Raw genomic sequence first — 27182 nt, forward strand, 5'->3', positions numbered from 1 at the left:
ACATGAAGTGCCTTCCTAGCCTTAATACGTTCTTCTTCACAGGCAGGTAGCTTGAAGAAAGTGATGCAGGTTGGCTTTTTCATTTCTCAAGGACACAGGCCCAGAAGACCTACTGCTTGGTGATGAGAACCAGCTAACGGCTCTCCACTCAGTGAAGCGAGCCAGGACGCGCCCCTGCCAGGAATTCGTGGACTAAGCAGCAGGCCTTGGCCACGATCCCGGGAAAGAAGAGCAAGGGGCTTTCCACCTGCCCCAAGCGTAACCCGGGATCGCAGGCCTCTCGGGTTCCAGCCCCTCGTGCCACGCCTCTTACGTCCGCCAACTCCTCTCCGAGTCTCTCCCCCGCCCCTCCCCTCACGCTGAACGGGCTCGCTCCCGCGGAAGACCGGAGAGGCAATGCGCCGCGGGGGCGAGCGCGCAGGCGCCTTCTTCGATCCCGCAGCAGGCGCGAGTCTCAACTTGCGGTGGGCGGCGGGGTAAGGATCCCGGCCTAGGGTTCCAGATTGCCTGTTATGGTGGGGAGGGGCTGGGGAGAGTCGCGACAGAAGCTACCCTGCGCCGAGCTGTGTGCCGCTAGCGACTCGGCTCCCAGCTCCTCTTCACTAGAAAGACAGCGTCCAGGCTTCCGCAGCCCAGTCTGCGGGTCCCTTGAGCGTGGGGTGGGGGAAGCGGTGTTGTGGTAGTGGGGCTCCTTCGCTGGAGCGGCTCGGCCCCCTGTTCCTGCAGTTCTTAGGGTCTGGCTGGCTGGAGAAAGGCGGAGGGGGTGGCGCCAGGGGTGGGTCCCTTTTGCGAGACGTGCTCACCTGGGATAGCAGCACGCCCTGGGTGGTGTGGTGTGTCCACCCTGGGGGAAGGAGGTTTCAGACTAAAAGGAACAGATTCGGCCCTGGGGAGTGGACGGCCGGCTTTTCTTACTCGAGATGCGCTGTCAGCGCTAACTAAGCAGGACAGAACACTCAGCCGCCAGCGTGGCAACTTCCTGGCTCTGTGGATGGGTTCGAAAGTTACTGTATTTTGCTTTCCAGATGGAAAGTTAAAAAAGAACCCCTTTTACTGTACAAGAAGAAGAGTCTCACATAATGTCTTTAACCACTAAGGTTAAAACCAGGACTCAGAAAAACCAGGTACCTTCCCATTTCACGCGTGAAGATCACCAGCAAATACAGGTCCTCCTACAGAATGAGGTTAGATCCAGATAAACCCATCGTTAAACCCACCTGAAGTTGAAATACGTTTAATATGCCTAAACTACCCAACGTGATAGCCTAGCCTACCTTAAACTTGATCAGAACACTTACATTAGGCTAAAGTTGGACAATTATGTTGCGTTTCATCTCAAGAGTAATTGTCTTCCCCTTCTCACCAGAAGCAAGAGGCATAGAGATGGTTTTGTAGACACATGGGATGTGAAACAGTTCAAAAGACGCTGGCAATGCAGTAGTGCGCTGTGGAGTGTGGGTCGATGGCCTCTGTGATGGTGTGGCTGACGGAGCTGCAGGTGAGCTGGCTGCTGCTGCCCAGCATTAGGAGAATTGTAGAGGATGTCACTAGACCAGGAAAAGATAGAAATTCAAAATTCTAGTATGGTTTCTACTGAATACTTATAGGTTTCTCATTGTGGTAGTATTGAAAATCCTAAGTCAAGCCCTGGCTGGTGTGACTCGGTGGATTGAGTGCTGGCCTGTAAACCCAAAGGTCTCCAGTTCGATTCCCAGTCAGGGCACATGCCTGGGTTTCGGGCTGTGTCCCCAGTTGGGGGGCGTGTGAGAGGCAATCTATACATGTATCTCTCACACATCGATGTTTCTCTCCCTGTTTTTCTCCCTCACTAGCCCTCTCTATAAATAAAATCTTTAAAAAAAATGCTAAATTGAACCATGGTGAGTCGGTGGGGGGCCGTGGGGTTGGTGTCAGCCTACACTTTGTGAGCACCTGCTTTCTGTCAACCTTTTTATAAGTGCAGGGAACAAAGCAACAGCCGAGACAGGAGGCTCCCTCCCTGTTTGCGTGGAGCATATTTATATTCTAGTTGACCCCCCCAAAAGTAATTTCCTTGTATTACCTTTTTATTGGGATATAACATGTACAAGATAATACTGTACACAGATCATAAGTTGTAACTTGTTGATTTATCATAAAGTAAACACATCTTTTATTCACCACTCAAGTCAAGAAACAGAACATTCATAGCATTTTCTCCTAATAGTCTCTCCTGATTTCTACCTCCATAGATTAGTTTTACCTATTTAAGAGGCCTTCATAAGTGGAACTAAATGTATTTTATGGTGTCTAGCTTTTCTTAGAGTTAGGTTTGTGAGATTGTTTCAATGTTGTGTAAAAATATAATTTCTGATGGTGAAAAGAATTAGTAAGAAAATTAAAGAAGGTAATGGTACAAACAGTAAGAGCTGGAAACCTCTGTGGTGTGGTCAGGGCTGATCTTCTGAGAGGAGGACTTGAGGCATAACAACATGAAGGGCCAAAGATTGGCCAGTGAATTGTGTTGAGACCATCCCAAGCAGAGGGAATAGAAATGGAAAGGAACTGAGGTGTGAATGAACCTGACAGGGTCTAGAGAGGAAGTAGTTGCGGGAAAGTGGAAGGAGAGGAAATTGGAGAGGCAGGCAGGGGTCAGATCATAGAGGGTCTTGTATGGCTGGGGTATTTGGATTTTATTCTAAGCGTAATAGATGTCAGGAAGGGGTGTTTTTGATATCCTTCAGTTTCTAACTTGAGCCACTTGTGGAGGACGGGAAGGCCTATCCATTTTACTCATCAAAGAAACCCTGTAAATGTGACAGTATTGGGCAACTATTGGGAATTAGAGGAAACATTAACATGTTCAGAGACCAGATCTTCTTGTGTATTATCAGGATTTATATTAATTCAGACACACAATATGCTTCCAGAATCAATGTAGAAGGCACTTTATAAATTAGTCATTTATTCTACACTAAAAATATTCTAGTCAATTAGTCACTTAGCTTGTGTTTGAAACTGTTAAAGCGGAACTCTGTCAAGAAGCTCATTTCATGTTTGGATGCCTGTATTTCTTTTTTTAATGTATTGATTTGAGAGAGAGAATAGGTGAGAGAGACAGACAGACAGACATTGATTTATTGTTCCACTTATTTATGGTTCATTGGTTGCTTGTATGTGCCCTGACCAGGAATCGAACCCACAACCTTGGTGTATCAGGACAATGCTCTAATCAACTGAGCTCTACCCAGCCGGGGTGGACAATTCTAATTGGTAGAAAAGATTTCCTAATAATTAATCAAAATACTCGTAACATTGGTTATCAGTTCTGGGTCCGTACAGAACTGATAATTAATCATTTATTATCTGTTGCCTCCCCTTCACTTCTCATGCAGTTGATTTTTGTTGGTTTTTTTTTTACATTTAAGTGCAGGAGTTTTGAATTTAATTTATCCCTGTCATGATTTCTGGAGTTAGATTTGGTTCATCATATCTCTTTGGTTATGATTCTTTAGTACATCAGTTAGTTATCCCTTCCATCATTGTTTGACTAACAAACTTGATCAGCATGATGTTAGTTAAGCATTATGTTCTTTAAGTTCATTGTGATTATTCACTGTTATTGGTAGTTTATTGGTTTATGGGGAAGTACTTAAATATGATGACCTGGGACTGTGGATAATTGATTTAAATCAGTCATATTAGTGATTTAAATTTCCAAGACAGAATATTTGTTAAACTATATGTTTAAATTCAGGAATCAGCATTTGTAAAGTAAATTTTAAATGTGACATCTAAGCAAAAAGTAGAGTGTTGAATTGCAGTTTCGGCGTATATAGTGGAGAATGTTGATAAAAAGGGTTTTTTGAGTTAGACTAAAAGAGAATTTGAATAGCTTGTAATGATGTATAACCTTGTCAAACCCAGAATCAACATCAAAAACTCATTTAATTTGGATTTTTTCTCTTACTTTGATTCTATGATAAAAGTTCTAGTGAACAGTAAAATCATAAAAAATGGATGTAGTAGAAGGAAGGAAAGAGGGGATTTATATAACCCAAATATGAATAATAGTTACATAGTTTACTAAATGCATTGTATCATTCTACCTGATTGAGATGCTAGACTTCATTATTTCTAGAGTAAGACAATAATTTTTGCCCATCTATCGATGGAATATGCCAATTTTTCCCTAAATTTTGTGTTGATTTGTTTAATTGTAGTTTAAAAATATATTCAAAAACTATATCCTATGGTTAAAATGGCCCCATAGTTGTTTGTTTGTTGGTTTATTTTTGCTTTTAGATCCTAATTTATGGATTGGAAGTGTTCTTTTTACTACAAATGATACAGACGTGCTGACTGGAGATGCTCGGAAGGGGGGAGACGGCTTTGGGAGCGGTCAGGGGAGTCTTTACTGAGGACATTGAGCTTCAACTGAACTTTGAAGAAGGGCCAGGATTTTTACAGGCAAAAGGAAGTCGTTCCAACTTTTCTCAGGGAACTGGGTTGGGTTTTGAAAATCAGTTTGAACATAGGTGAAAATGTTTCAATGATCTAGGTACACTGACCTACAACTTTTCAAAGCTTTCTAATTTTAAAGTCCCCATGGGAAAAAGTGAAAAAAAGAAAAATACATATGTAAGTGGTTGATTGCATTTTACTGCTTTTTGTATTTTTTTTTTAAGAGTTGGGGCTATTCTTACTGATTCTTGCAAAGGTTTATTCTCTAAGATGGAAAGTTGGTTTAGTTAGTGCAAGTATATTTTGGAAGAAAAGTAAAAAATCAAACAACATAAATTACTTTAGTGGAAGTCTTTCTCAAGTAAATAGAAAGATAAAACTCCTCTGTTCCTGTTCCAAAGATCAATCATCCCTTTGTTTGCCTTTGTGTTCTTATTTTCACCTGTGGGTGAACATGTTCTAGATAGAACTGAATGATCTACTGTCTACATACCTCTCTTGCTTTTCTACACTCAGAAATACTTGCTTGTAAGAGCAGATCCTTCCTCCATCTCTAGATTTATCGAGTCCCATTTAACAGGGAGAGTTGTCTGTTTAAGGACTAAGGAATAAGGGAATCAAAACTACCCCCTTTCCTCAGAGCCCTCCAACTTCCCCTCCCCAACCCCCAATTCTCCATCTTTCTACTTGCTTTAATGGGTTTGTTGTCAGTACTATGTGCAGCTAAATCTTGATATCCTTTTATTCTTTCTCCCTGCAGGCTACTTCTTCATAGACATTTAAAAAAAAATCAGTATTTAACTCTTTGGAAACGAAGCATCACTTAATATCCTCCCAAAATCCTAATTCCAAAGAATTGGCAACATTCTGTGATCAAGAAAAGAAGTGACTAACTGCATGTTAAGTGTCCTGGCACTGTCCTCCCTGCATTTGAGGAAACATGGAGAAATGGTACTTGATGACAACTGTGGTCTTAATAGGCCTGACAGTACGGTGGACAGTTTCTCTTAATTCTTATTCAGGTAACACATTTTTACTGTTGAAAAGATTGGTAAATACTCCTTTGAATAGTTTTTGTTTGTTTATTTGTTTTTTTAAAATATTTTTTAAATTTATTTTTAGACAGAGGGGAAGGGAGGGAGAAAGAGAGGGAGAGAAACAGCAATGCGTGGTTACCTCTCACGTGGTCCCCACTGGGGACCTGGCCTGCAACCCAGGCATGTGCCCTGACTGGGAATTGAACTGGCGGCCTTTCAGTTTGCAGGAGATGCCCAACCTACTGAGCTACACCAGTCAGGGCAAGTGACAGTTTTATTTCTTACTTTCTACTACTTATATTTTTAATTTCTTTTCTTAAAATTTTTAATATTTTTATTGCTTGTACCTTATTACAGTTTTACATATAAGTAGTGATTCAGGCATCTTTATCTTGTTTCTAATTTTAATGGGTGCCTTTAATTCATGATTGAATATATTTTTGTTCTTTGTAGCATTGAACCAACCTTGCATTCCTAAAATAACCCTATTTGTACATCAGCACCTGTTTTTGCTATTTGAAAGAAATGTGAAGATTTTTACTCTTACCAAAAAAAGCGCCATTTACCTTGCTAATGTAGGTCTTTTGTAAAAATGGGGTAACATGAACTTTTGGAAAGTAGGAGAAACTGTTTGCTTTATGCCATTTCAGTTTATGAAACTTTTCATCGGAATGCTGTACTTTTAGATAGCAGGGAAAACCAAGATTATCCTTTTTTCTTTTTAAAGTATATTGCTACATTTTAGCATCTGCGCTCTTAAATTACCCCATAAGAAAGTCAACAGAACAAGATTACTTTTGGATTACTGTATAAGAAAAGTATAATTCTTATACATTAGTAGAATATTGATAGACATCTTTTGTAGGTAGTGATTTAGCATTTACATGTGAAGAACTTCTGTGTCATGGAGGTTGGGAGAATTAATGAATAGTATAACATCTGTGATTCCACTAAAATTTTTTCCCTCTATTAAATATAATACTTTTGGGGGGGTTATACTTTGTATTTGCCATGCTTATTTTAGTTTGCTTTAAAATAAAAAAAAATACTGATTTTTGTTTTTAGAGAGAGGGATGGGGAGGGAGAGAAACATTGATGTGAGAGAGAAACATCGATCAGTTGTCTCCCATACATGCCTAGGCTAGGGATGAAACCCACAACCTAAGTATGTGCCCTTACTGGGAGTTGAACCCATAACCTTTTGGTGCATTTTTTAAACATATGTTTATGTATATGTAAGGGGTATAAATATATATGCTGCTTATATAATTAGTTTTTATGGACCTCAACATATTGAATAAATATTGCTTGTTGCTTTTAAACAAGCCATGGGAGGAGACAGATTCTGATTTTAGTATTTATTGTTTATCATATGTTGCAGAGATTCACAATTTCTCTATACTTGATGCAAAGTGTTACCAATGATTTTAGAGCAAATAGCAACAGTTGAACCAATTTTAATAACCTTTTTATCCCCTCCTCTAAAGCTCTACTGGCTGTCCAGGAGGAGAAAGTCATAAGGAATCATTTTTGTTTTTGCAAAATTATTGTTAATTATTGTTAAAGTATGTCTGTGTTCTGTTTAGTTGGTTAATTTCTCTCAGCTTACCTATTGCCATTCGTAATGTTTCTTCTTTTTTTTAAAGACTTTATTTATTTTTAGAGAGAGGGGAAGGGAGAGAGAAAGAGAGGGAGAAAAACATCAGTCAGTTGCCTCTTGCATGCCCCCACCTGGGGACCTGGCTCAAATCCAAGGCATGTGCCCTGATTGGGAATCAAACCAGTGATCTTTCTGTTCACAGGCAGGAGCTTAGTCCACTGAGCCATACCAGCCAGGGCTGTGATGTTTCTTCTTACTCACCAGGAACATATAAAAGGGGGATTTTATTCTGGAAAATTTTAGCCAATTTTTCCTCTCTTAGAATGTTTAAAATTTCAGTGCAAAGGCAAGGAGTGTGTATTGTTTTCAGAGAAACTACTTTTTTTTTTTTAATTCTAACAAAATTTTGGATAATTCAGCAGTTAACAAAATGAATATTTAAGTGGTGCTTAAGCCCATCTTCCTGAAAATGAGACAGAATTGAAGCTTTGCAAATATATTAGTGTGTTTACTTTATGCAATTCTGAATCCCATGGAAATAAATTTGTAGAATTAATCACAGTGGAAGGAATTCTTTTTGCCCTTCCCAAGTGAAGCTCCCATAGGTACCGTTGCGTTGTCCTTCTGGGTTGCTTTAAGGGCACTTTAGCAGTTTTAAAAACTTAACTACTAATTTCATAGCCAGTGTCAGCTGAATTTATTGAAGTAGGTCAGACTCTGGATAGAAACTTGTTTCTCAACCCTAAAGAGAGTCATTATCCATTCTTCTATTTGTTACAGAATGGTAATAAATTCTTCCACATTTGACCACAGTCTAGAGCAATTTCAGAAAATCTAGAAAGCTGGATTTTTTCAAGTATAGGAAATTATTTAAGGTCCTCTCTGACTTTTATCCCAGTGGACCCAAAATAAACAAATAAAACCAAAACAAACGAAAAATAAAAATCAATTCCTTTCCCTTGTAGACAATGGCTATATTTCTAAAAACAGGAGCACAAACACACGTATAAACTACACATACAAAAAAGTAATTAATTCAATGGGGAATTATTTTACCTTTAAAAAAATTGTATGTTGTTCTCCCTGCCATCCTCGTTCAGTTGATTAAGGAAGTTTTTAATGAAAGTATATACCGTCTGCCTAGCAATATGTTTCCTTTGAGCTCTGGAAAACCCTAGAAACTAAATAGTATAGTCATGTGACAAAATGTATGAAGTATCTTGAGAAGTCAGTATTCATGATCAATATGTTTTTAATTTGTAAGGAGAATTTGGAATTTAAGATGACTTTTGTGGTTGGATAGAGTTTATAGAAGAGATGGGTGAATAGGGAGTAGGCAGCATGAACAGAGGCTTGGAATCTCACTGCCAGTAACTTAAAGGTGTTTGGGGCAAGAACCAGTATACAGGCAAAGTAGCTGTGGTACAGTTAACTGGTCTGCCATCACAGAGTGTTCAGGGTTGCACACTCAGTAGTGGATAGTCAGCAACTGAAACCTTTTGAATTTAAAAAGGACATAGGTTTTTAGGTAACTTCTGTGTTCTTTTCCTTTACCTATGCTACCTCTATAATTTAGAAACATTTCATAAGGAAATAAAAACATATATACTAGAGTATATTGTTATTTTGCTCTTTTTTCTTTCCACCTTAGGTGCAGGAAAACCCCCTATGTTTGGTGATTATGAAGCTCAGAGACACTGGCAAGAAATTACGTTTAATTTACCAGTCAAACAGTGGTATGAACAATTTTAACTTGATTTTCTTGTTTATCATAGTCAGTTAAAATAGATTATTTGAAGATATTTAGAAGGAACATAATGCTACTACTTTTTTCATCTTGAGCATCCTCATCTCCCTGTAGACTGATGTCACATGTATTACCTTGCATGTTGTAGGCCCATTTTGAATGTCATACCCCTGAAAGTTACCTGTCTACTCAGTTACCAGCTGGAATACGGTACTGAACTAGAACTTTGATGGTAAAATGCTCTGTGCCTTAGAAGCTTTACTGGACATAAACAGTGGAAGTTTATGGGCTAAAAATATTTCCTCTGGAGGTTTCACCAAGTTTCTCTGTTAGAGATGGATGAAGTGTGGAAAAGGAGTAGCTGAGGGATGAAGCCTATAGGTGCTACAGTCAGGCCAGATCTTGGCTCTACTATTTATTTACAAGCATTGTGACCTTTGGCAGTTATTTAACTTTCTCTGCTACAGTTTTATCACTTGTGGAATGCATATTTCACTGGGTTACTCTGAGGATTGAACAAAATGATACATGTAAAGCACTCAGACCAGTGCTTGCAATGTAATGAGCTTTCAGTAAATGTTAGCTGTGGTTATATTGTCACAGAAATTCATGCCTGTATCACTTTTATTGCACATGTTCTGATAATAATTGAGGACATTACTTATTGACCTTATTGGATGCCTGGTAGATTATTTTATTAGAGACCATACAAACTCTTCATATTGTTCTGTCGACTGCTTTGGTCAGATCCCCAGACACTGATTTAACCAGTGAGCATCACTGTTCAGGTTATTGGTACATTCGTAATATTTTTGTCTTGCTACTAGTTACTTTGTTTCCCAGGTAGATTTTGAAGCTTTACTTGAACACTTCTAAGTATCTTTTTCAATCATTTCACTTTTCTTGTTTATGCGTTTCCATACGAATAGGGAGCATAGTTGTTAACCCTATCCTTCTTTCTTCCCAGTCCAGCCTGTTACCTGTCAGCGTACACTGTTAGTCTATGTCCTTGTGTGCCTACAGCCTACCGTCAGCACCTCTTTTAGTTAGTTCCAGTGGAGCTCAAGGATAAAGTAAATGAAAACCAGCTTTTGCCTTATAAGAAGCTGAAAACCTAATCAAATTGTAGTGATCAAAATGTAATTCTTGAGTTTTTTGATGGTTTTCTATTGCTATACACATCCAATAGTTTTGAGACTAACAATCAGAACTAGTGTTTTGCACTTACTTTGTGTTGGGGAGTCACTTAACAGCTTTATGTGTTTCACTCAATCCTTTGACGGCTCTCTCTACGAGTTAGGTATAATAAAACCTTATGCTGATGTGCCCTGTAGTAGCATGAATTTGGAAAGAACATAATTGGTGCCTGTCTTCTGGCAACCCTATTTAGAGAGGTGGGTCCTCTGGTCTCCACTATTGGCTGGCCCAGTTTCCCTGATTCAGGCTGTCTAAAGGGGCTCCGATGAACATGGAGGTTCTTGGATTCACTGCCTCTTGGCTTCAGGTCTCATATAGGATCCAGATACAGGATCCAGGATTATTTATTCACGTGGCCGTTGCTGCTGCAGGGGACACCCGCCACCAGAGAGTGCCATTCTCAGCACCCTGTGCCCAGACCTCTTCGCTGTCTAGCACACTTTGATCATTTTGTTAATCCCAGTTCCCTCCATTTAAACCGACATTTTATGTGACTGACATGAAGAAAATGAACATTAACAGACTTGGCATCATGATGAATGCTAATTTAAAAAGTTTTCTTAATCCCAAAGTAAGAGATTGTGATGCTGAGAAATTGTTACCCATTTGAAATGGTCTTATTATGAACGATGGTTTTATGTGAGTTATATAGTTTCATCTCCAATATTGTAAATTCTTATGACTGAGAAAATAAATTGGATAGAAGAAGCTGACTAGTTATAATGGATATAATTAAGAAATCTATTCTATGTAAATTTCATTTTTATTTCTTGAGTCAAAGTAATTGTATATAGTTTCTTTCCATTCTGGCCATCTGGAGGAACACATTAGTTAATGAACATTAGACCTAGTTTTCTTCCTTAATTCACAGAATCTGGCAAAACATAGGCTCTCATTCCATGTTGGTTGACTTCCTTTCAAAGTCTTCTGCCTGTTTCATGAAGTATTTCTCTTTCCATAAACAAAATCTTTGTGTTCTTTGATATTCATTGTTTACTTTTTAAGATTGTGATTTTCTATTGTTTCTTTTGTTAGACTATAAGAAGCAATTTGTTTTTTGTTGTTGCATATTTTCTTTTATACGAGTGTTAGTCATTGGTCAAGTCTAGTAACAGTTGAGTGATAAGTTCTGGTTGGTCTAGGACAGCCTTGGTTTGTGTCTATTGTTATGGTTTAATTATTGATAGCTTCCTCTTTCACTCACAGGAGTATGTTGGTTTAGACAATAAATTATTTAGTTATTGTACTCAATAACGACTTTATGAGTTCACAAAAATTTTTAGAAGGGGAAAAGACAAAGTTCAGTTGAAATTTTAACTCATCTAACATATCTTTTCATTTTATTTAAATTAAATGAGATGAGATGATAGATATAAGTCTGTGTCCTGAATATTGATTAATGGAATGATGTTTTTTCTTTTTTTTTCCCCCAGGTATTTTAACAGCAGTGATAACAATTTACTGTATTGGGGATTGGATTATCCACCTCTTACAGCTTATCACAGTCTTTTGTGTGCATATGTGTAAGTTTTTCTTCCTTACTGTAACTATTTATGTCCTTAGCAGATACAGTAAGAAACAGTGTGACCAGGCTTTGTTGGATAGAGGAGAGATTGTAGCTACTATTGTGTTATGGTTTGTAAAGCACTATACATTTACAATTGGGTTGTAAAAAAGTTAACTATCAGAGTTTGAATATTCGCACAATTCCTTTGGAGGACAGACTAGAAAGGAAGGGGAAAAATCTAGCCCTGGCCAGGTATCTCAATTGATTGAAGTGTCATCCCATACACCAAAAGGTTGCGGATTCAATTCCTGGTCAGGGCACCTACCTAGGTTACGGGTTTGATTCCTGGTTGGGGTGCGTGAGGGAGGCAAGTGATCCACGTTTCTCTCTCATGTGGAGGTTCCTGTCTCTCTCCCTCTCTCTCTAAAATCAATAAGCATATCCTCGGGTAAGGATTGAAATAAAAAGAATAATAAAAAGAAAGGCAAATATCTAACGGGGTTGTTACTGATTATGCATGGATGACTGAGAAATATATCTAAGTGGTTAATTGTGCATGGGAATGCTTTTTTTCTGGAATGGCCCAAAGTAAATGAAAAATATCAGTCCAAATGGTATACTGACTAACCTGTAAAGTTAGAAACTAGAATTACTCTAGTGTTTCACTTGTGTCTTAGGATTGGGACTGTAATTCCTTCTTTTACAGAAATTGAGTGGTTTACAGATGACTAGGAAGGTCACTCTGGCGGGGAAACGGTTCTATTCTGCAGTGCTGTTTCACTGCAGACTTACGGTGTGGAAGCAGAAATGTGAGGAACTTCACAGTATCTTCTGAACTCATTTGTTTACTATTCCATATTTCGTAAAAGTGAGCTTCCTGGATTAAGAATGAGTCGTCAGACTACATGGCAATCCGTTATATTTTGCAGTGTTCAGGGTAGCATAATGTGATCGAAACTTATTTTATCTTTAACAATTATGTTTAGTTTTATGCAGTGATTTATGATTAATAGCTATTATTATAGCTGATTGTTACATTAACTGAAAAGATTATAAATTATATGTTTAATAAGTGAAATATGATACATCAGATTGTTTTCACACTGGAAGAATTGGAGAGATGGGGTTCTTAGTAACGTGTTATTACAGGGTTTGTTGGAAGGAGCAAGGCAGACTGTTGTATAGCTTAAGTTAGTTTCACATGGTTAAAACGACTAAAGTTTAGGCCTTGACTCTATTGCTTTATGGGAGCAGTGGCCACTTCTCAAAATAGATTCGCGTGTCCTCAGATGTCCATATAGCTAAAAGTGGTGGGGAATTTAGTGAGTGCGTGTATCTGTGCTTTGATCTGCAGGGCAAAGAGTGTGAATCCAGACTGGGTTGCTCTCCAGAGCTCACGTGGATATGAGAGTCAGGAACACAAGCTTTTCATGCGTGCAACAGGTAAAGGAACAATAGGTATTGAGTGCAAAATTTGATTAAAATTTTTTTGAAAAACTGGTAAAAGGTTTATTATTGTTCCTACTTATTTTAAGACTATACAACTATAATAGACATATATATGTAGGTTGTATTTGTAAACTACAAGAAGAAAAAGTAGAAAGGAATAATTCTGGGTGGTTTACATTTACTATCCCATTTAATAATTTGAACACCCAAATGAGGTAAACACTATTATTATTTTTATTTTAAGGTGAAGAAACTGAAGCACAGGAGAGTGAGATGAATAGCTCATTTGAGGTCAGATAGCTAGCCGTAAATTGAAATTGTACTTGTTTGGGCTGTTGCTTAATATCCTGATTCCAAGTCCCTTTAGTCTTTTTCTTTTTTCTTTTTAAAATTTATTTATTTATTTATTTTTAGAGAAAGGGGAAGGGAAGGAGAAAGAGAGGGAAAGAGATATCAGTGTGTGGTTGTCTTTTGCATGCTTCCCACTGGGGACCCAGCCCACAACCCAGGCATGTGCCCTGACTGGGGATCAAACCGGCGCCCCTTTGGTTCACAGCCCACACTCAATCCTCTGAGCTATACCAGCCAGGGCCTTTTAGTCTTTTTCTTAAAGTAAACTTTACAGTTGTGTCTCATTCACTGTGTTGCTATGCCTTGTTGCTAAATTAATCTACTTATCAAATGTTTATGGAGAATTTATTGTGTTTGTTCTAAGAGCTGAAGGTAATAAGCTTAGATTGCTTTAAAAGCTTTACATGATTTAGACTTTAGTTCTAGCCTGGAACTTTTCCTTAATTAGCCTAAATGTAGTAGAGTTTCTTCTCTTTGTTATTCATCCGGGAATGGAATCTCAGGCCCAAGAGATAAGGTCTTGCCTGTCTTTCCCTCCCCCACACCATTCCCTTTCCCCACAATGCTTTAATCCTGTCTGAACTGCATACTCATCACAGGATTATTTAGCTTTTGACCCAAAACCTATATGGGTGGGGTCCCCCCAAATCAGAATTATTTATAAAAAATTGTGTATTTATTCTTACATGTTTAAACTTAAGTCACTTTCCAAGCACTCTTCATTTGATGCAAAGCACCTGTTGAGATGTTTTTTCCACTGCTCCAAACAGTTTTTGAACTTGTTGACTTTGATTCCTTTTAGTGCTTCTCCTGTTGTTCGTTTCACCTTTCCCACATTGGCAATACATTTCCCTTTAAGGACTTTTTAAATCTGGGGAAATAAAAAAAAAAGTCACTTGGGGCAACATTGGATGAATGAAGGGGCACAAGGGTCATGCCGTTTTTTGTTTTGTGGTGTGGGCAGGGGTGCCCGTAAATCACCCATCTTGAAACGGGCAAACACGTTGAGTATTCAAAAAAAATTCCCTGAAGCCCAAAGCAGCCTCTCCCAACAAGGCCGGCTGGTACAGTGACACAGACGCACTCCCAGAGCACACCTAGCGAGGGAAGCCTGTGCCACAGGGGCCCGCCTCCAGAAGATAATTGTAGGTTTTTGTTTGTTTGTTTTGTTTTGTTTTTGGTTCTCCCTCATATCTGCAGAGAACTCACAATCTATTTTTTTTTAATGTATTGATTTTTGGGGGTGAGTAGAGAGAGCAACATTGATCTGTTGTTCCACTTATTTATACATTTATTGGTTGTTTCTCGCATGTGCCCTGACTGGAGATGGAACCCACAACCTTGGCGTATTGGGTCGACATTCTGACCAACTGAGCTACCTGGCCAGGGCAGGAATCCACAATCTTTAGGGACTATTTTATTTTCAGAGAGCCTCAGTCATTAAAAGTTTCCTTCTTGTGTTGATCCTCCACAAGTGGTTTTAGGTTCTGTTTCCTTGGGCTACATAGAACAAGTCTGATCCTTTACACGTATACATAATACCTGAAGACATTTGAAGTCACCTTTTCCCCCAGGTTAGACATTCTGAGATACTTCAGTTATTTCTTAGATGACCAGTTCGTTGAACGCGATTATTTATGGTTTTGAGGCCTCGGGTTGTGCTCGTTGGAATGTGTTTCATTTTGCCCGTGTCATCCGAAATGTGGCATCTGGAACAGATAGTGGATCACATGCATCTAATACAGACAGTTTTCAATCATTGACCTTGTTCTGGACACTGTATTTTGTGTAGTACAAGAAAAAGGCTCTTTGGATAGCTGTGTTGTACTGTTGAAGAAATTAATGTACATTATTTGTTTTTGGTCTAAAACAATTGGACATTCAGAATTATGTGCTGGTTGTTTTTTTTTTTTTTTTTTTTGTAAAAACATTTCTTAAGTTTCCTCCTCACCTGGGTCTCTCAAGTTCTTTATATGTATTAATTAGTAAAAGTTTATGTATTTTTAAGTAATATTTTAAAAAAGATTCCTATAATAGATCACCGCATTTGAGGTATTCACACCGGAAAATTTGGAGTATACAGATATTTAAAAAAATGTTTTCTACCTTTGCTTTCAGCAATCTTAATTGTTAAATCCAAGTCAGAGCAAAGAGAGAATTAATTTTGGATACATCTAATTGATTTAATATGTGAATTTGTTAGAGAAAATTAAGGAAAGAGACTGTGTAATATTGTATCAGCAGAAATTTGGCGGAGGTAAAGGGAATAGAAAGTACTCTCATGTAAAGGACTTGCCCAGAGTGGGTAGGAACCTTGTGTTAATAGAATTCCCACTCAGAGTTGGAGGGAGGGAGACAGTTAATACATTATTGTGTACAGATCCTGATGGTCGCATTACTAAAATCATTTGCTTGTTTTTTCCAGTGTTAATTGCTGACTTGCTGATTTACATACCTGCAGTGGTTCTGTACTGTTGTTGTTTAAAAGAAATGTCAAGTAAGAAGAAGGTAAGTTTTAAACCAAGCAGATATTTCATATCTTAAATATTTTATTAGCTTAACTATTTAGTATGGAGCTTAAGGAAGCCATGCTTTTGGGAATAAATACTAATAGGGAATTGTTTATCTGTTAATTAATTTTCACTTAGAAAACCTCAATTTACCTTAGTTATTTTAATGCCCAACTATAGTAATAAGATACATTGAATTTAGAAGCTGTTTACTGCTGGATGGCACAGCATGTCGAATGTGTGGCTTAACGGGAGCCCTGGGTTTGTGCAGGAATGCCCACACTGCCAGGCAGGTGAAAAGCTGCTGCATCGTCTCAGAGTCACGGTTAACCGGTGCTCCCTTCGGTGATTTTCTATAGGCTAGTCGTTAGATTAACGTCTCTGATCTGTGTATCTAAGCGTGCTTTGTCTGACAAATACCTTTGAGTGGTTTTTTCCTTTTTGCTGAGGTATCCTATCTGTGAGGTATCACCTCCATGAAACTGTAGTGTTTAGAGTTGTTTTTATAAAAATTAAGTTTTTTGATAACTAGAAGGTAAGAGGGGGAACATTTGCTACTGTGTTAAGTGAAACTACACTTTTACCCTGTTTGATTCAAGTAACAGATTACTCTCCTAATGCACAATATTTTTCTTTACAGGTTGCTAATGTATTATGCATATTGCTGTATCCAGGCCTTATTCTTATTGACTATGGACATTTTCAGTATCCTTTACTAATTAGCGTGTGCACGTTTCATTTTACATATTCCCAAATGGTTTTGAAGCCTGCTATACTAATTAACACTTCCATTAGCAATGGTGTAAAAGTTCTAGGCATTCTTCTTCACCAATTGTCAGTCATTTTCATTTTAACCTTCCAGTAAATCTCCTTTGTGATTTGAATCAAACTCTTGAAGCTTTTGTGGATTATGTCAGTTTATAGTGACACATTTTTTCAACCACTATGTACTTTACTTTCCTCATTTGTAAAATGGACATAATAATAACCCTTACTTTGTAAACTTTCTGAAATGGATTGAATTAATATTTGTAAAGCATTTAAAAATACTAAGTACTGTGTTAAGTATTTATTGCTATTATTATCTGTTGGTTACTGCTGCTGCTGTTGTCATTACTGTTTTTATTTTGGGCTCTGAAATCAATCAGTTTAGGAATTAGGTGTTTTTGACAATTGTTTTGGACACTCTATGGGTCATTCATGTTGGAGACTCGTGTTCTTCAGTTCTGGGAAATTCTCTTATATTATTTCTTTGATAATTTTCTCACTTCATTCTTTCTTGAGCTTATGAGGTGGTGTTAGTTTTTGTTTTCATCTCCATCTTCAGCATCTCTTTGTCTTTTTATGGTTTGGAAGATTATCTTTTCTCTATCTCTAACACTTCTATTAAATTTCATTTGTTAAGCATATCTTACATTTCAATTTCCTTTTTTTTCGTACTGTTTTCTGAATTATTTCCATTCTTCTAGGGTCAATATTTTCCCTTTTTATTGGTCTTAGGTTTTTGTCTTCAATGTTTATTTGATCCTAGAGTATCTATTGTTATTTAACAGTCAGACAGAAGAAAAAGCTACATGCAAGCTTTTTATTTAGTCCACTGGAGGTGAAGTGGGCAGGGAGCTGGCCTGTGTGCTTTGCTTTGGGATCCTTAAATTTCAGAGCGTGGAGGGCTTTGCACTATAGTGTTAACTTCCCCACTAGCTGTCCCAGGAGGTTTATTCTGTTTCTTTGGAGAAATAGTCCTTCTTTTGTTGTTTGGGGCGGTGGGGGGTGGGGGGGTAAATGCTTTGGCTGCCAGATTGTCTTTGCATGGGAGTGAGGTGGGATTTGATTTCTTCATCTAGGGATTTTCAGTTAATCCTCTTGTTTTCTTTTCAAAATATTACTCAAACCCTCTAACCTACTTGATGTTTGCAGAGTTCCCTAGGGGCTTGCAGGGTAGGTTGTTCCTTGCTTGTCTAAGCTGCTTCTGTGCTTGTGACTTCTTCCATCCTGTTTTATTTGTTACCACTTTCTCTCTTCTGGAAATGGGTTGAAATCTTGATCTGTTGTAACCCATCTTCCCGTTCTCTTTATGGCTGTGAATTTATACTTTTAAAAATTCCCTATCATTTTAAAGGGGTCCAGGGAAGAAGAGAAGGTAAACATTAGGACTTAGCTCACCATTTTGAACTGAAAATTTAATTGTGATGTTTTAATATAACAATGTTATTAGTTTATAATCAAGCACATATATTAATTACATTGATGCATATTATTGAGGAATTATAGTGATACCAGTAAATTTTGTGTTTTTTTAAACTTTTGAAGCATCATTTTATCCTCTAGATTTTGGTATGTTATTTTAGTAATGACTATGAATAGTCTAGCAGAAACAAAGATACATGTTAACTATTTAGAGTCCTTTTAAATCTAGACAAATCAGTTACTCTGTTTAACAGTAGATTTAGGAGCTTCCGAGCACGTGAACAGGTTGGGGTGTTTCTGCAATGGTGCACCTGGAAGGGCCATAGAAGTTCCACGCCCCAGCCCCATACCTTGCCCTCTGCATCTTTCTGTTTGATGGTTCCTGACTTACATCCTTTTATAAAGAGCCAGGAATCTTCCACAGGATGAAGTCTTCAGGCTCGCCACCTCCCTCTGGAACCTGGGGCTTGAACTAGGTTGCACCCCATGGATGGGAGATGACGGCGAACCGAGATGGCTGCGACTGCTTCATCAGATCCTTTTGACTGAGTTCCCGCCAAGATGGAGGCGTAGGTAGAAACCCTTTGCTTCCTCACACAACCAAAAGGAGGATAACAACCAATCTAAAATCAATAAACAACAAAAAGTGCCAGAAAATCAAACTGCATGGAACTCTGACAACCAAAGAATTAAAGAAACGGTCAACCAGACCAACAGACCGGTAAAGAGCAAGAAGGGGCAGATGGGCAGATGGAGAGAACCCGAGGCAAGGTGGTGGACCGTGTGGGTGGGGCTGACTGAACGGGAAACTGAGCCTCAGAGCTGACTGTGGAGTACGGGCGGGGGTTGCCACATTGGGAGAAACTCCCAGTCTCACACGAGTTGGAAAGTGGGGCTAGAGAGGAGCAGGCAAGCTGCATTGTTCCCTCTCTGGCGCCTCCCCCACAGACAGTGCTGCAGAGCAGCAAGGAGGGTTGCCCTGCCCAGTGAATACCTGAGGCCCCGCCCCCATACAACTTATCAGGTGCCACAAGACAAAAAATATGGCCCAAATGAAAAAACACAGCAAAGATCCAGAAAAAGAGCTAAGCTGTGAGGAGATAGCCAACCTATCTGATGGAGAGTTCAAAACCCTAGTAATCAAGATGCTTACAGAAGTGATTGAGCTTGGTTGAAAAATGAAAGAACAAATGAAGCCCACCCAAAGTGAAATAAAGCAAAACATTCAGGGAACCAACGGTCACAGGAAGGAAACCAGGGCTCAAATCAACGATTTGGAACAAAAGAAAGAAATAAACATCCAACCGGGACAGAATGAAGAAACAAGAATTCAAAAAAATGAGGAGAGGCTTAGGAACCTCTGGGACAACTTTAAAAGTTCCAATATCCAAATTATAGGGGTGCTAGGAGGAGAAGAACAAGAGCAAGAAGTTGAAAACTTATTTGAACAAATAATGAAGGAAAACTTCCCCAATCTGCAAAGGAAATAGACTTCTAGGAAGTCCAGGAAGTTCAGAGAGTCCCAAAGAAGTTGGACCCAAAGGGGAATACACCAAGGCACATCATCATTGAGTTACCCAAGATTAAAGATAAGAAGAGAATCTTAAAAGCAGCAAGAGGAAAGGAGAGTTACCTACAAAAGAGTTCCCATTAGACTATCAGCTGATTTCTCAAAAGAAACCTTGCAGGCAAGAAGGGGCTGGGAAAGGTATTTGAAGTCACAAAAGGCAAGGACGTACATCTAAGATTACTCTATCCAGCAAAGCTGCCATTTAGAATGGAAGGGAAGATAAAGTGCTTCCCAGCTAAGGTCAAGTTAAAGAGTTCATCATCACCAAGCCCTTATTATATGAAATGTTACAGGGACTTATCTAAGATATTGAAGATCAAAAACTATAAACAGTAAAATGACAAAAAAATTTACAACTATAAACAATGGAACCTAAAAAAAGAAAAAAACAATGAAAACAAAAACTAAGCAAACAACTAGAAAGGAACAGAATCAGAAATGGAGGTCACGTGGAGAGTTTTCAGTGGGGAGGGGGAAAGAGTGGGGGAAAGGTACAGGAAATAAAAAGCATAGTTGGTAGGCATGAAGTGGATGGGGAGAGGTTGAGAATGGTATAGGAAACAGAATTCAAAGAACTTATGTGTACAATCCATGGACATGAGCTACGGGGGGGAATGCTGGAGGGTTGCGGGGTGCAGGGTGGAGGGGGGTAAAGAGGAAAATTGGAAAAACTAATAGCATAATCAATAAAATATATTTAAAAAACAGTAGCTTTAATATATTTGAGGCCATTTATAATTTCAAATGTTTACCACTTAAATACTTTCAATTTCTATTTAGAAATAGCTTTCATGAAATAGTATTTTAAAGTTGTGTAAAAAATACACTATAAATGCAAGATCTGCCTCTTCTAATTATGGAGACAATTTCCTTGACCCATGAACAGGTACAATTCTGTGAGTCTTGGCTTTGCCTTGTGGGGCATTCTTGGAGTCTCTTGTCACTGGGACCTGCTGGGATCACTGGCATTTTGCTTAGCTCTAAACTATAAACAGATGGAACTTTACCACTCCTTGCCATTTTTTTGCTTTTTACTTGGCAAGTGTTTTAAAAAAGGTCTGAAAGGAAAAGGGTGAGTGGCTTTTAAGTACCAGAATTTTAACAATTACTTCAGAGAATTTATTTGGCACACCTACCCGGAGGAAGGTGGTCTTTCGCTTTACCTTTTGGTGATTTCTTCTTAATGTGTTGGCTAAGAGGTGAGTGGGAAGAGGATTAAGTCATGTGCTTTGTTATTTTAAATTTTTCTAACTAGAAAAATATTTTGATCAATGTACACTTACTGGAGGTAACGTGGGTTGGCTTGTCAGGGCACTGCTGTAGGATTTCATCCATTTAAAAGCATGTTAGATTATATTCTAATTAGAAACGCATCCTGATTTGACATTTGTCTTCACGGCTGCATAGGAGTGGCATCCAAGTTAAACGTTAATTAGGATGGTGATAGTTCTTTTGTTGGAGAAGCGCACGCCTTAATGGTTTTGGATTTCTTCACTCTGATTTGAGTAGACTCCTATCTTAAACCTGTATCCACATAGATTTATCATTACTCTACATTTGCATTTGCTATATTTAGTGAGACTGTGATTGATTTCTCCGAAGTATTAACCTCTCCTCGTCTTATTGGTTGCCTTTGTTTTTGTTCTAGGTTTGTATTGCTGGTTAAGCTGGCTGGTACTGTTGTGGCTTCCTTCATTCTCTGCTGGCTGCCGTTCTTTTCAGAAAAGGAACTAACCCTGCAGGTTCTAAGAAGGCTCTTCCCAGTTGATCGTGGATTATTTGAGGCATGTTTAAAAACTCTCCTCTCACCCCTTTCTGCTACCTTTTCTGTGACCTCTGGGATTTCCTGTAGAAGACACACAGGGAACAGTAACTTTAGCTCCTCTCTTCTTGCAGTCATTCCTTGCCAACGATTTAATCCAGTTTATAATCTCTAGCTCAGCTGGCATGTTCAGCTGGAATTACATGCATATGTAATATTTATACCATCATGAAATCTCTAATTCAATTATATATTTTTTTCTAATGAAACCGGGTTCATAATGAAAGACAGTATGAGAAGTTGCAGCTACAGCCCTGGCTCGGTACCTCTTTTGGTTAGAACGTCATCCCAATGTGCTAAGGTTGTGGGTTCAATCCCCAGTCAGGGCACGTACATGAAGCAACCAATAAATGCATAAATAAGTGGAAAAACTAATTGATGTCTCTTTCTTTCCCCCCTTCCTCTTTCTCTAAAATCAATAAATGTATTAAAAAATGGTTTATATTCCCTTTTTGGGCTTAGGAAATTATTTATTAAACTAATAATCATGTTTCCTTCAGATCTCATAATTCCTTATGAGATATATAAATATAACCTTCACCCATAGTAATTATTAATGAGAAGCTTTCATTTCATTTAACACTAGCTTAATCACTCTTGTTAAACTTTTATTACATGGATAATTTGATGATTTAGATTTAGTAATTATATTAAACAAACCATTTTTCTGAAACAAAAAGGCCTTTTAATAAAGTAGGACAGAGACAGCATATTTATAGATAATTTGCTTTCGAATAAACATTTCTTTTAAAAAGAATTAGCAAAGTGTACGCATCTTTCTGTTTTTTGAATATGTAAACTGGATCTGTGAGAGGACGGGAGCAGCCGCTTGAAAGAGAGCAAGAGCTGGGTTTTGTGAAGGGATGGGGGGAGCGTGCGGCTCGTACGCACGTCAGTGGAGGCGCTGCTGCTGCTCATAATCATCACTGTCACTTCACCGCTTACCAGGTGCCAGCCAGCTCACGTGTGATTTTACGTGGTCCTTACAGTGGCTCCAGGGTAGCTGTTAGGCCCACTGTACGTGCCAGAAAACTGAGGTCGTATAGTTAGTGTGTGGCAAAGCTGTGATTTGAACTTGGAAAATCGTGCTCCTAACTTTGTATTTTTCTAACCTTAACACACACAAAGTTTAATTCTCTATGTGAGCTTCCTGGTTATTCGCCTTGCCTTCCATTTCAAAAATGGTGTTTCTCAGGATAGTTATGAGTATCATATAATTGTTTGATGGTGTTGCTGGCCCCTCCATTCACTTGCTCTCAGAATCTGAAGAGCATTTTCTCTGATCCGACCGGGGGAAGTGGGGTGGTCCAGCTGGCCAGTGATAGCTGCTTTCTTGATGTTGGGCCTGCACAGCTGCGAGTCAAGCAGCTGTGTAGAGGACGGGTTTCATGAACAGAGAACTGCAGTTACAAATTTAATTTTGAGAGTGATCCTGGCACAACTGTTAACGTCTTTAAACTTCTTGACATATTAGCAATTAACTCTTGTCATTGCTAGTAGCTAGGAGTTATATTAGATAATTTCAGATGTGTGATAAAACAGGTCACATAATATGTGTTTTAAAAGTTAGGAAAACAAAATATTTCTAGAAAAACTTCTAAAGATGAATAACTTGATTATTTAGGGATAGTGTGCTGTCCTTTGAGAAACAGTAAGTACTTCTTGGGAACATCCAGATTATGGTTGGCTAGTGATTTAGATCAACTCCCATTGCAAAAAAATGAAAATGCTAGCCTGTGTGTGTATGTGTGCACTACTTGGAAAGTTTAATCAACTGAGTTACAAAATTGTGAACAAAGTTTATTTAGAGATTATGGGCTGTACTTTGTGGAGTTTATTTCTTTCAATTATATGAGAATGTAAAACTAAGACCTCTCTTTTAAGGATAAAGTAGCCAACCTCTGGTGCAGCTTAAGTGTCTTTCTGAAGATCAAGGATATTTTGTCACATCACACCCAGATAATAATCAGGTAAGAAACACAAAGTTTGTATATAGTGTTTTATATGCTTTTCTCTAAAAGTGTTATGGTAATACCTCATCTACCTGGCATTGTTAGGGAATTTTCAACATAATGTAATACAACCCCTCTATGCAACACTCTTTTATGTGAAATGCTTTATGTGAAAATCTTCCTGGGTTGTACCTACTTGCCTCTCCCTTAAACAGAGCATGTGCTCAACATGACTGAGCATCGCGCTGAAGAGTCGTGATTTTCGGTGGTGCGCAGGGCAGGGTTCACCTAGAGAAGGAGAGTGAGTAGGAGGTCTGTGTGTGTCCCCGCATGTGTGAGTTTGCTGTGAGGAAATAGCTTGTACGGTTGCGGGGGCTGGCTAAGCAAACTGGAAGTCCACAAGACATCAGGAAGGTACATTTAAGGGGAAGGAGGAGTGTGATTCAGACCCAGCTGCTGTTAAGGATCTCTGAGCTTAGGGAAGGAGCAAGCCCTTTCAAAGGGTTTCCAACTGATTGAGTCAGGCGCACCCTCGACTATCTTCTTATAGATTAACTAAAAATCAACGGAAGGGGGACTTTTATTAGATCTGCGAAATCTCCAAGCACCACCAAGATTAAGTGTTTGCGTAACTGGGTGCAGGTGAGGTGCGTGCTACAAAATGGGTGCTGCCTCCCTGTCCTTGAGTTCTTTCAAGAATATCCCTGGTAGCCCATGTAACAAGGACTCTAGTTCAGCCTGGCCAAGTTGACACACCAGGAAGCCATCACAAGTGGGAAAATCCGTTACTGTGCTGTGTTACAATCCTTGTTTCCAGGGCTTTCAAGGGCTGATTGCCACAGTACTTCATGGCTCCAGATGGCTCTGCTCATTGAGTTCTTTTTCCCCCTGCCCACCAGCCATCCCTAGGACAAGTTCTAGCAGCTTCCCGCTCCCTTTCTCACTTGTTATTTTTTTATTTTCCATGGGCTTAAAAATCAGATAATCAACTTTGTGAAATGAGGGCCAGAGAGAGAGAAAGAGAGAGAGAGCTTGCTTGCTTATTTATTTATTTATTTATATTTACTTATATCCTCACCTGAAGACAGCCTTATTGATTTTAGAGAGAGGGGAAGGGAGGGAGGGAGAGAAGGAGAGAAATATTGATGTGAGAAAGAAACATCGATCAGTTGCCTCTTGGAATTGTCCTGACTGGGAACTGAACCCACAATCCAGGCATGTTCTATGACTAGGAGCCCAACCCGCAGCCTTTCAGTTTATAGGATGACGTTCCAACCAAGCCACATCGGCTAGTGCCAGAGAGATTATCTAATGAGTACATTTAACGAATGTTTCCATTACAAATGTAGCATTGTCTCTTTTTACCTGGTTATGTTTTCTTATTTTGAGTGTTTGATAATTGACGTTTAGCTGTCTATCTTTGTATCTTTTCTAGAAATGATACTAACTAGTAAAATAACATAAGCAACATTTAAAACTATAATGTTCTGTATTATATAATCATGTATATATTAAAGAGTGTACATGTTTCAATGTGTGGATTTTACTGAAATGTTATTTAGTCTTAAATTTAAAAAATAAAAATAAACTTTAATTTGAAAGCAATTTAAGTTGATAAGTAATGTGATCCTTACTCTACAAAGATAACAAATATTTTTAAATTCATTTTTTAGCTTTTGTTTTACATTTTTGAGCCTGCTTCCTGCATGTATAAAATTAACACTCCAGCCCTGTCCCAAAGCATTCAGATTTACTCTGGTAAGTTTCTCATTACTTTAAATACTTAATTCTTGCTGCAACTGATCTTTTAAAAATAGAGATAATTATTTCCTTGCTTTGAACAGCTTTCTTGGATTGGGACGTTCATTTATTTGATGAACATTTGTTGAGTGTCTGACATACTTAGGTGCTGTGTTGGGCACTAGGCTGAGCAATTAGAATCTTTCAGTTTCATTCAACAGTTATTTAAGTTCTGCTTTGTATTAGTCAATGAGGGACTACAAAGAAGAAAACAATGTGGCAGACATATGCTGAAATAATTTTGTGCTGAAGTAGATGGCATTAAGTTCTATTCGGTACAAATTAGGTGCCATGATTGTGCGGGAAAAGGAGATATTAAATGCTTAGGGTGCAGATGTTAGACAGCCTTTTAGAGCAAGTGGGATTGGAGCCGAATTGTGAACGGTGGGTAAGATTTGGAACAGAAGGTTATATAGCAGAAGAGAATTCAAGACAGGAGAAGAGTTTGAAGGTACAGAAGTGAGAAACGATAGGGAATGCTCTAGGAAGCTATTGAATAATGAAATTTGTGTGACGTGTATGTGTGTTGAAGACAGGATATAGTGAGAGATAAGTGTCAAAAAACCCCCATACCCTGGCTGGTGTGGCTCAGTGGATTGAATGCCAGCCTGCAAATCAAAAGGCCACCAGTTCGCAACTGCACATGCCTGGGTTGCGGGCCAGGTGCCCAGTTGAGGGTATGCAAGGGGCAGCCAAATGATGTATCTCTCACACATTGATGTTTCTCTCCCTCTGATCCCCAGCTTCTAAATAAATAAAATCTTTTAAAAAAGGATCAAATTGTGTAAGAGCTTGAATATCGTGTTGAGTAAGTTGGAGCTGGATTTGTGTGAAAGGAGTTAAAAAACGATTTTTAAGCAGGGGAGGGGACAGATTTCTGTTTTAGGAAGATGATTTGTGCCAGTTTGAAGATGCTTTGGTTCCATTTCCTATACTTTAGGGATCCTTTGAGTGCATTTACAAATTCCTCCAGGTTATATTCCCATGGTACTGACAATTTTGCCCCTGCGTGCCTTGGCTCATAAAATGGCATTTGGAAACTATCTTTTAATATGTCATGAGAATTTGTTGTATGTAAACAGTAAGTCAGTGGACTTTATAAGGGGACATTTTAGAAAGTAGGGTTTCAATTCTGGGACTGCCACCTACATACATTGCACTCTAAAAGCAGGCCAGAACATAGCGTACCAGTGAAATGTTTCAAAAGTGCACGAGTGCCACAATGTAAAAAAGGTAGCTTCATGTTCTTCCTCTCTTTTCGATTAACTTTTTATTGACGATTCCTGTTGTTTCATTCTGTGAATGAACTCTGAGTACACGGTCATTTATAGTTAATATTCTGTAGGACTCGTAGAACAGGAGGGATATGGTTAGTAACGCTCTGATGTCTTCAGTAGGCCTAACTTGAAATACTGGCAAGCTTACACAAGACTATGCTATTTTTCTAGGAAATAGCATACTAAATAAAGGTATATTTCTAAGATAATGGAATGGAATTTCAGAGTTTGAGTAACTGTGGCAGTGCTAGAGATGATTTACTTTTAGGGATTAAAAGCCAGAAAAAAACATTTTCTTTCTCTGAGTTCCCCAATTTTATTCTATTTGCCATGTTTTAATACAAGCCATTGTGCTTAAAAAACTAAAAAAGACATATATTAATGACTTTTGTTATTCTGTTTTTGTTGGTGATATTTTCTATTCTTGTTGAATACTTCTGAAAGCTTTAAAAACATTTCTCATTTTCACTGAAGTATTTGCCTTTCAATGAAGATTCTATTATCCTCAGTTCCATTCTCAAGATAAGTCTATAATTGAGGTAATGGATAGTATGAATACTAGTTATTTACAGCAGCAAAGTGATTTACATTTAATATACTCAAGTAGTGTTTATTGAGTGCTCTCTAACGTGCTAGGTCCTTTTCTAGGCACCAGCATGTAAGTGAATGGCAGTTAACGTTTCTGCTCTCTTAATCGGGGCCTTTTATGCTAGTGGCAGAATGACGGTGAACA

The 27182-nt window shown here is 38.5% G+C and overlaps 1 protein-coding gene across 2 annotated transcripts in view; it reads left to right on the forward strand.

Annotated features, from left to right (window-relative positions):
• Nucleotides 1-342: 342 nt before the first annotated feature.
• The window catches only part of ALG6 (ALG6 alpha-1,3-glucosyltransferase), a 37181-nt gene continuing 10341 nt past the window's right edge, over nucleotides 343-27182 (forward strand). Inside the window, exons 1-12 of one of the 2 annotated variants that reach the window (XM_024565568.3) lie at nucleotides 433-476; nucleotides 1367-1498; nucleotides 5204-5465; nucleotides 8732-8816; nucleotides 11458-11547; nucleotides 12886-12974; nucleotides 15757-15839; nucleotides 16482-16546; nucleotides 20485-20670; nucleotides 21247-21382; nucleotides 23305-23390; nucleotides 25046-25130. In XM_024565568.3, the coding sequence (XP_024421336.2) occupies nucleotides 5384-5465; nucleotides 8732-8816; nucleotides 11458-11547; nucleotides 12886-12974; nucleotides 15757-15839; nucleotides 16482-16546; nucleotides 20485-20670; nucleotides 21247-21382; nucleotides 23305-23390; nucleotides 25046-25130 (987 nt within the window). In that variant the 5' untranslated portion in view covers nucleotides 433-476; nucleotides 1367-1498; nucleotides 5204-5383. Of the gene's footprint in view, nucleotides 477-1366; nucleotides 1499-5203; nucleotides 5466-8731; nucleotides 8817-11457; nucleotides 11548-12885; nucleotides 12975-15756; nucleotides 15840-16481; nucleotides 16547-20484; nucleotides 20671-21246; nucleotides 21383-23304; nucleotides 23391-25045; nucleotides 25131-27182 lie in introns of both variants that reach the window. The other variant, XM_024565569.3, reaches the window with a different exon arrangement.

The sequence above is a fragment of the Desmodus rotundus genome, chromosome 3, assembly GCF_022682495.2.
Source record: "Desmodus rotundus isolate HL8 chromosome 3, HLdesRot8A.1, whole genome shotgun sequence".
NCBI classification, from domain to species: domain Eukaryota; kingdom Metazoa; phylum Chordata; class Mammalia; order Chiroptera; family Phyllostomidae; genus Desmodus; species Desmodus rotundus.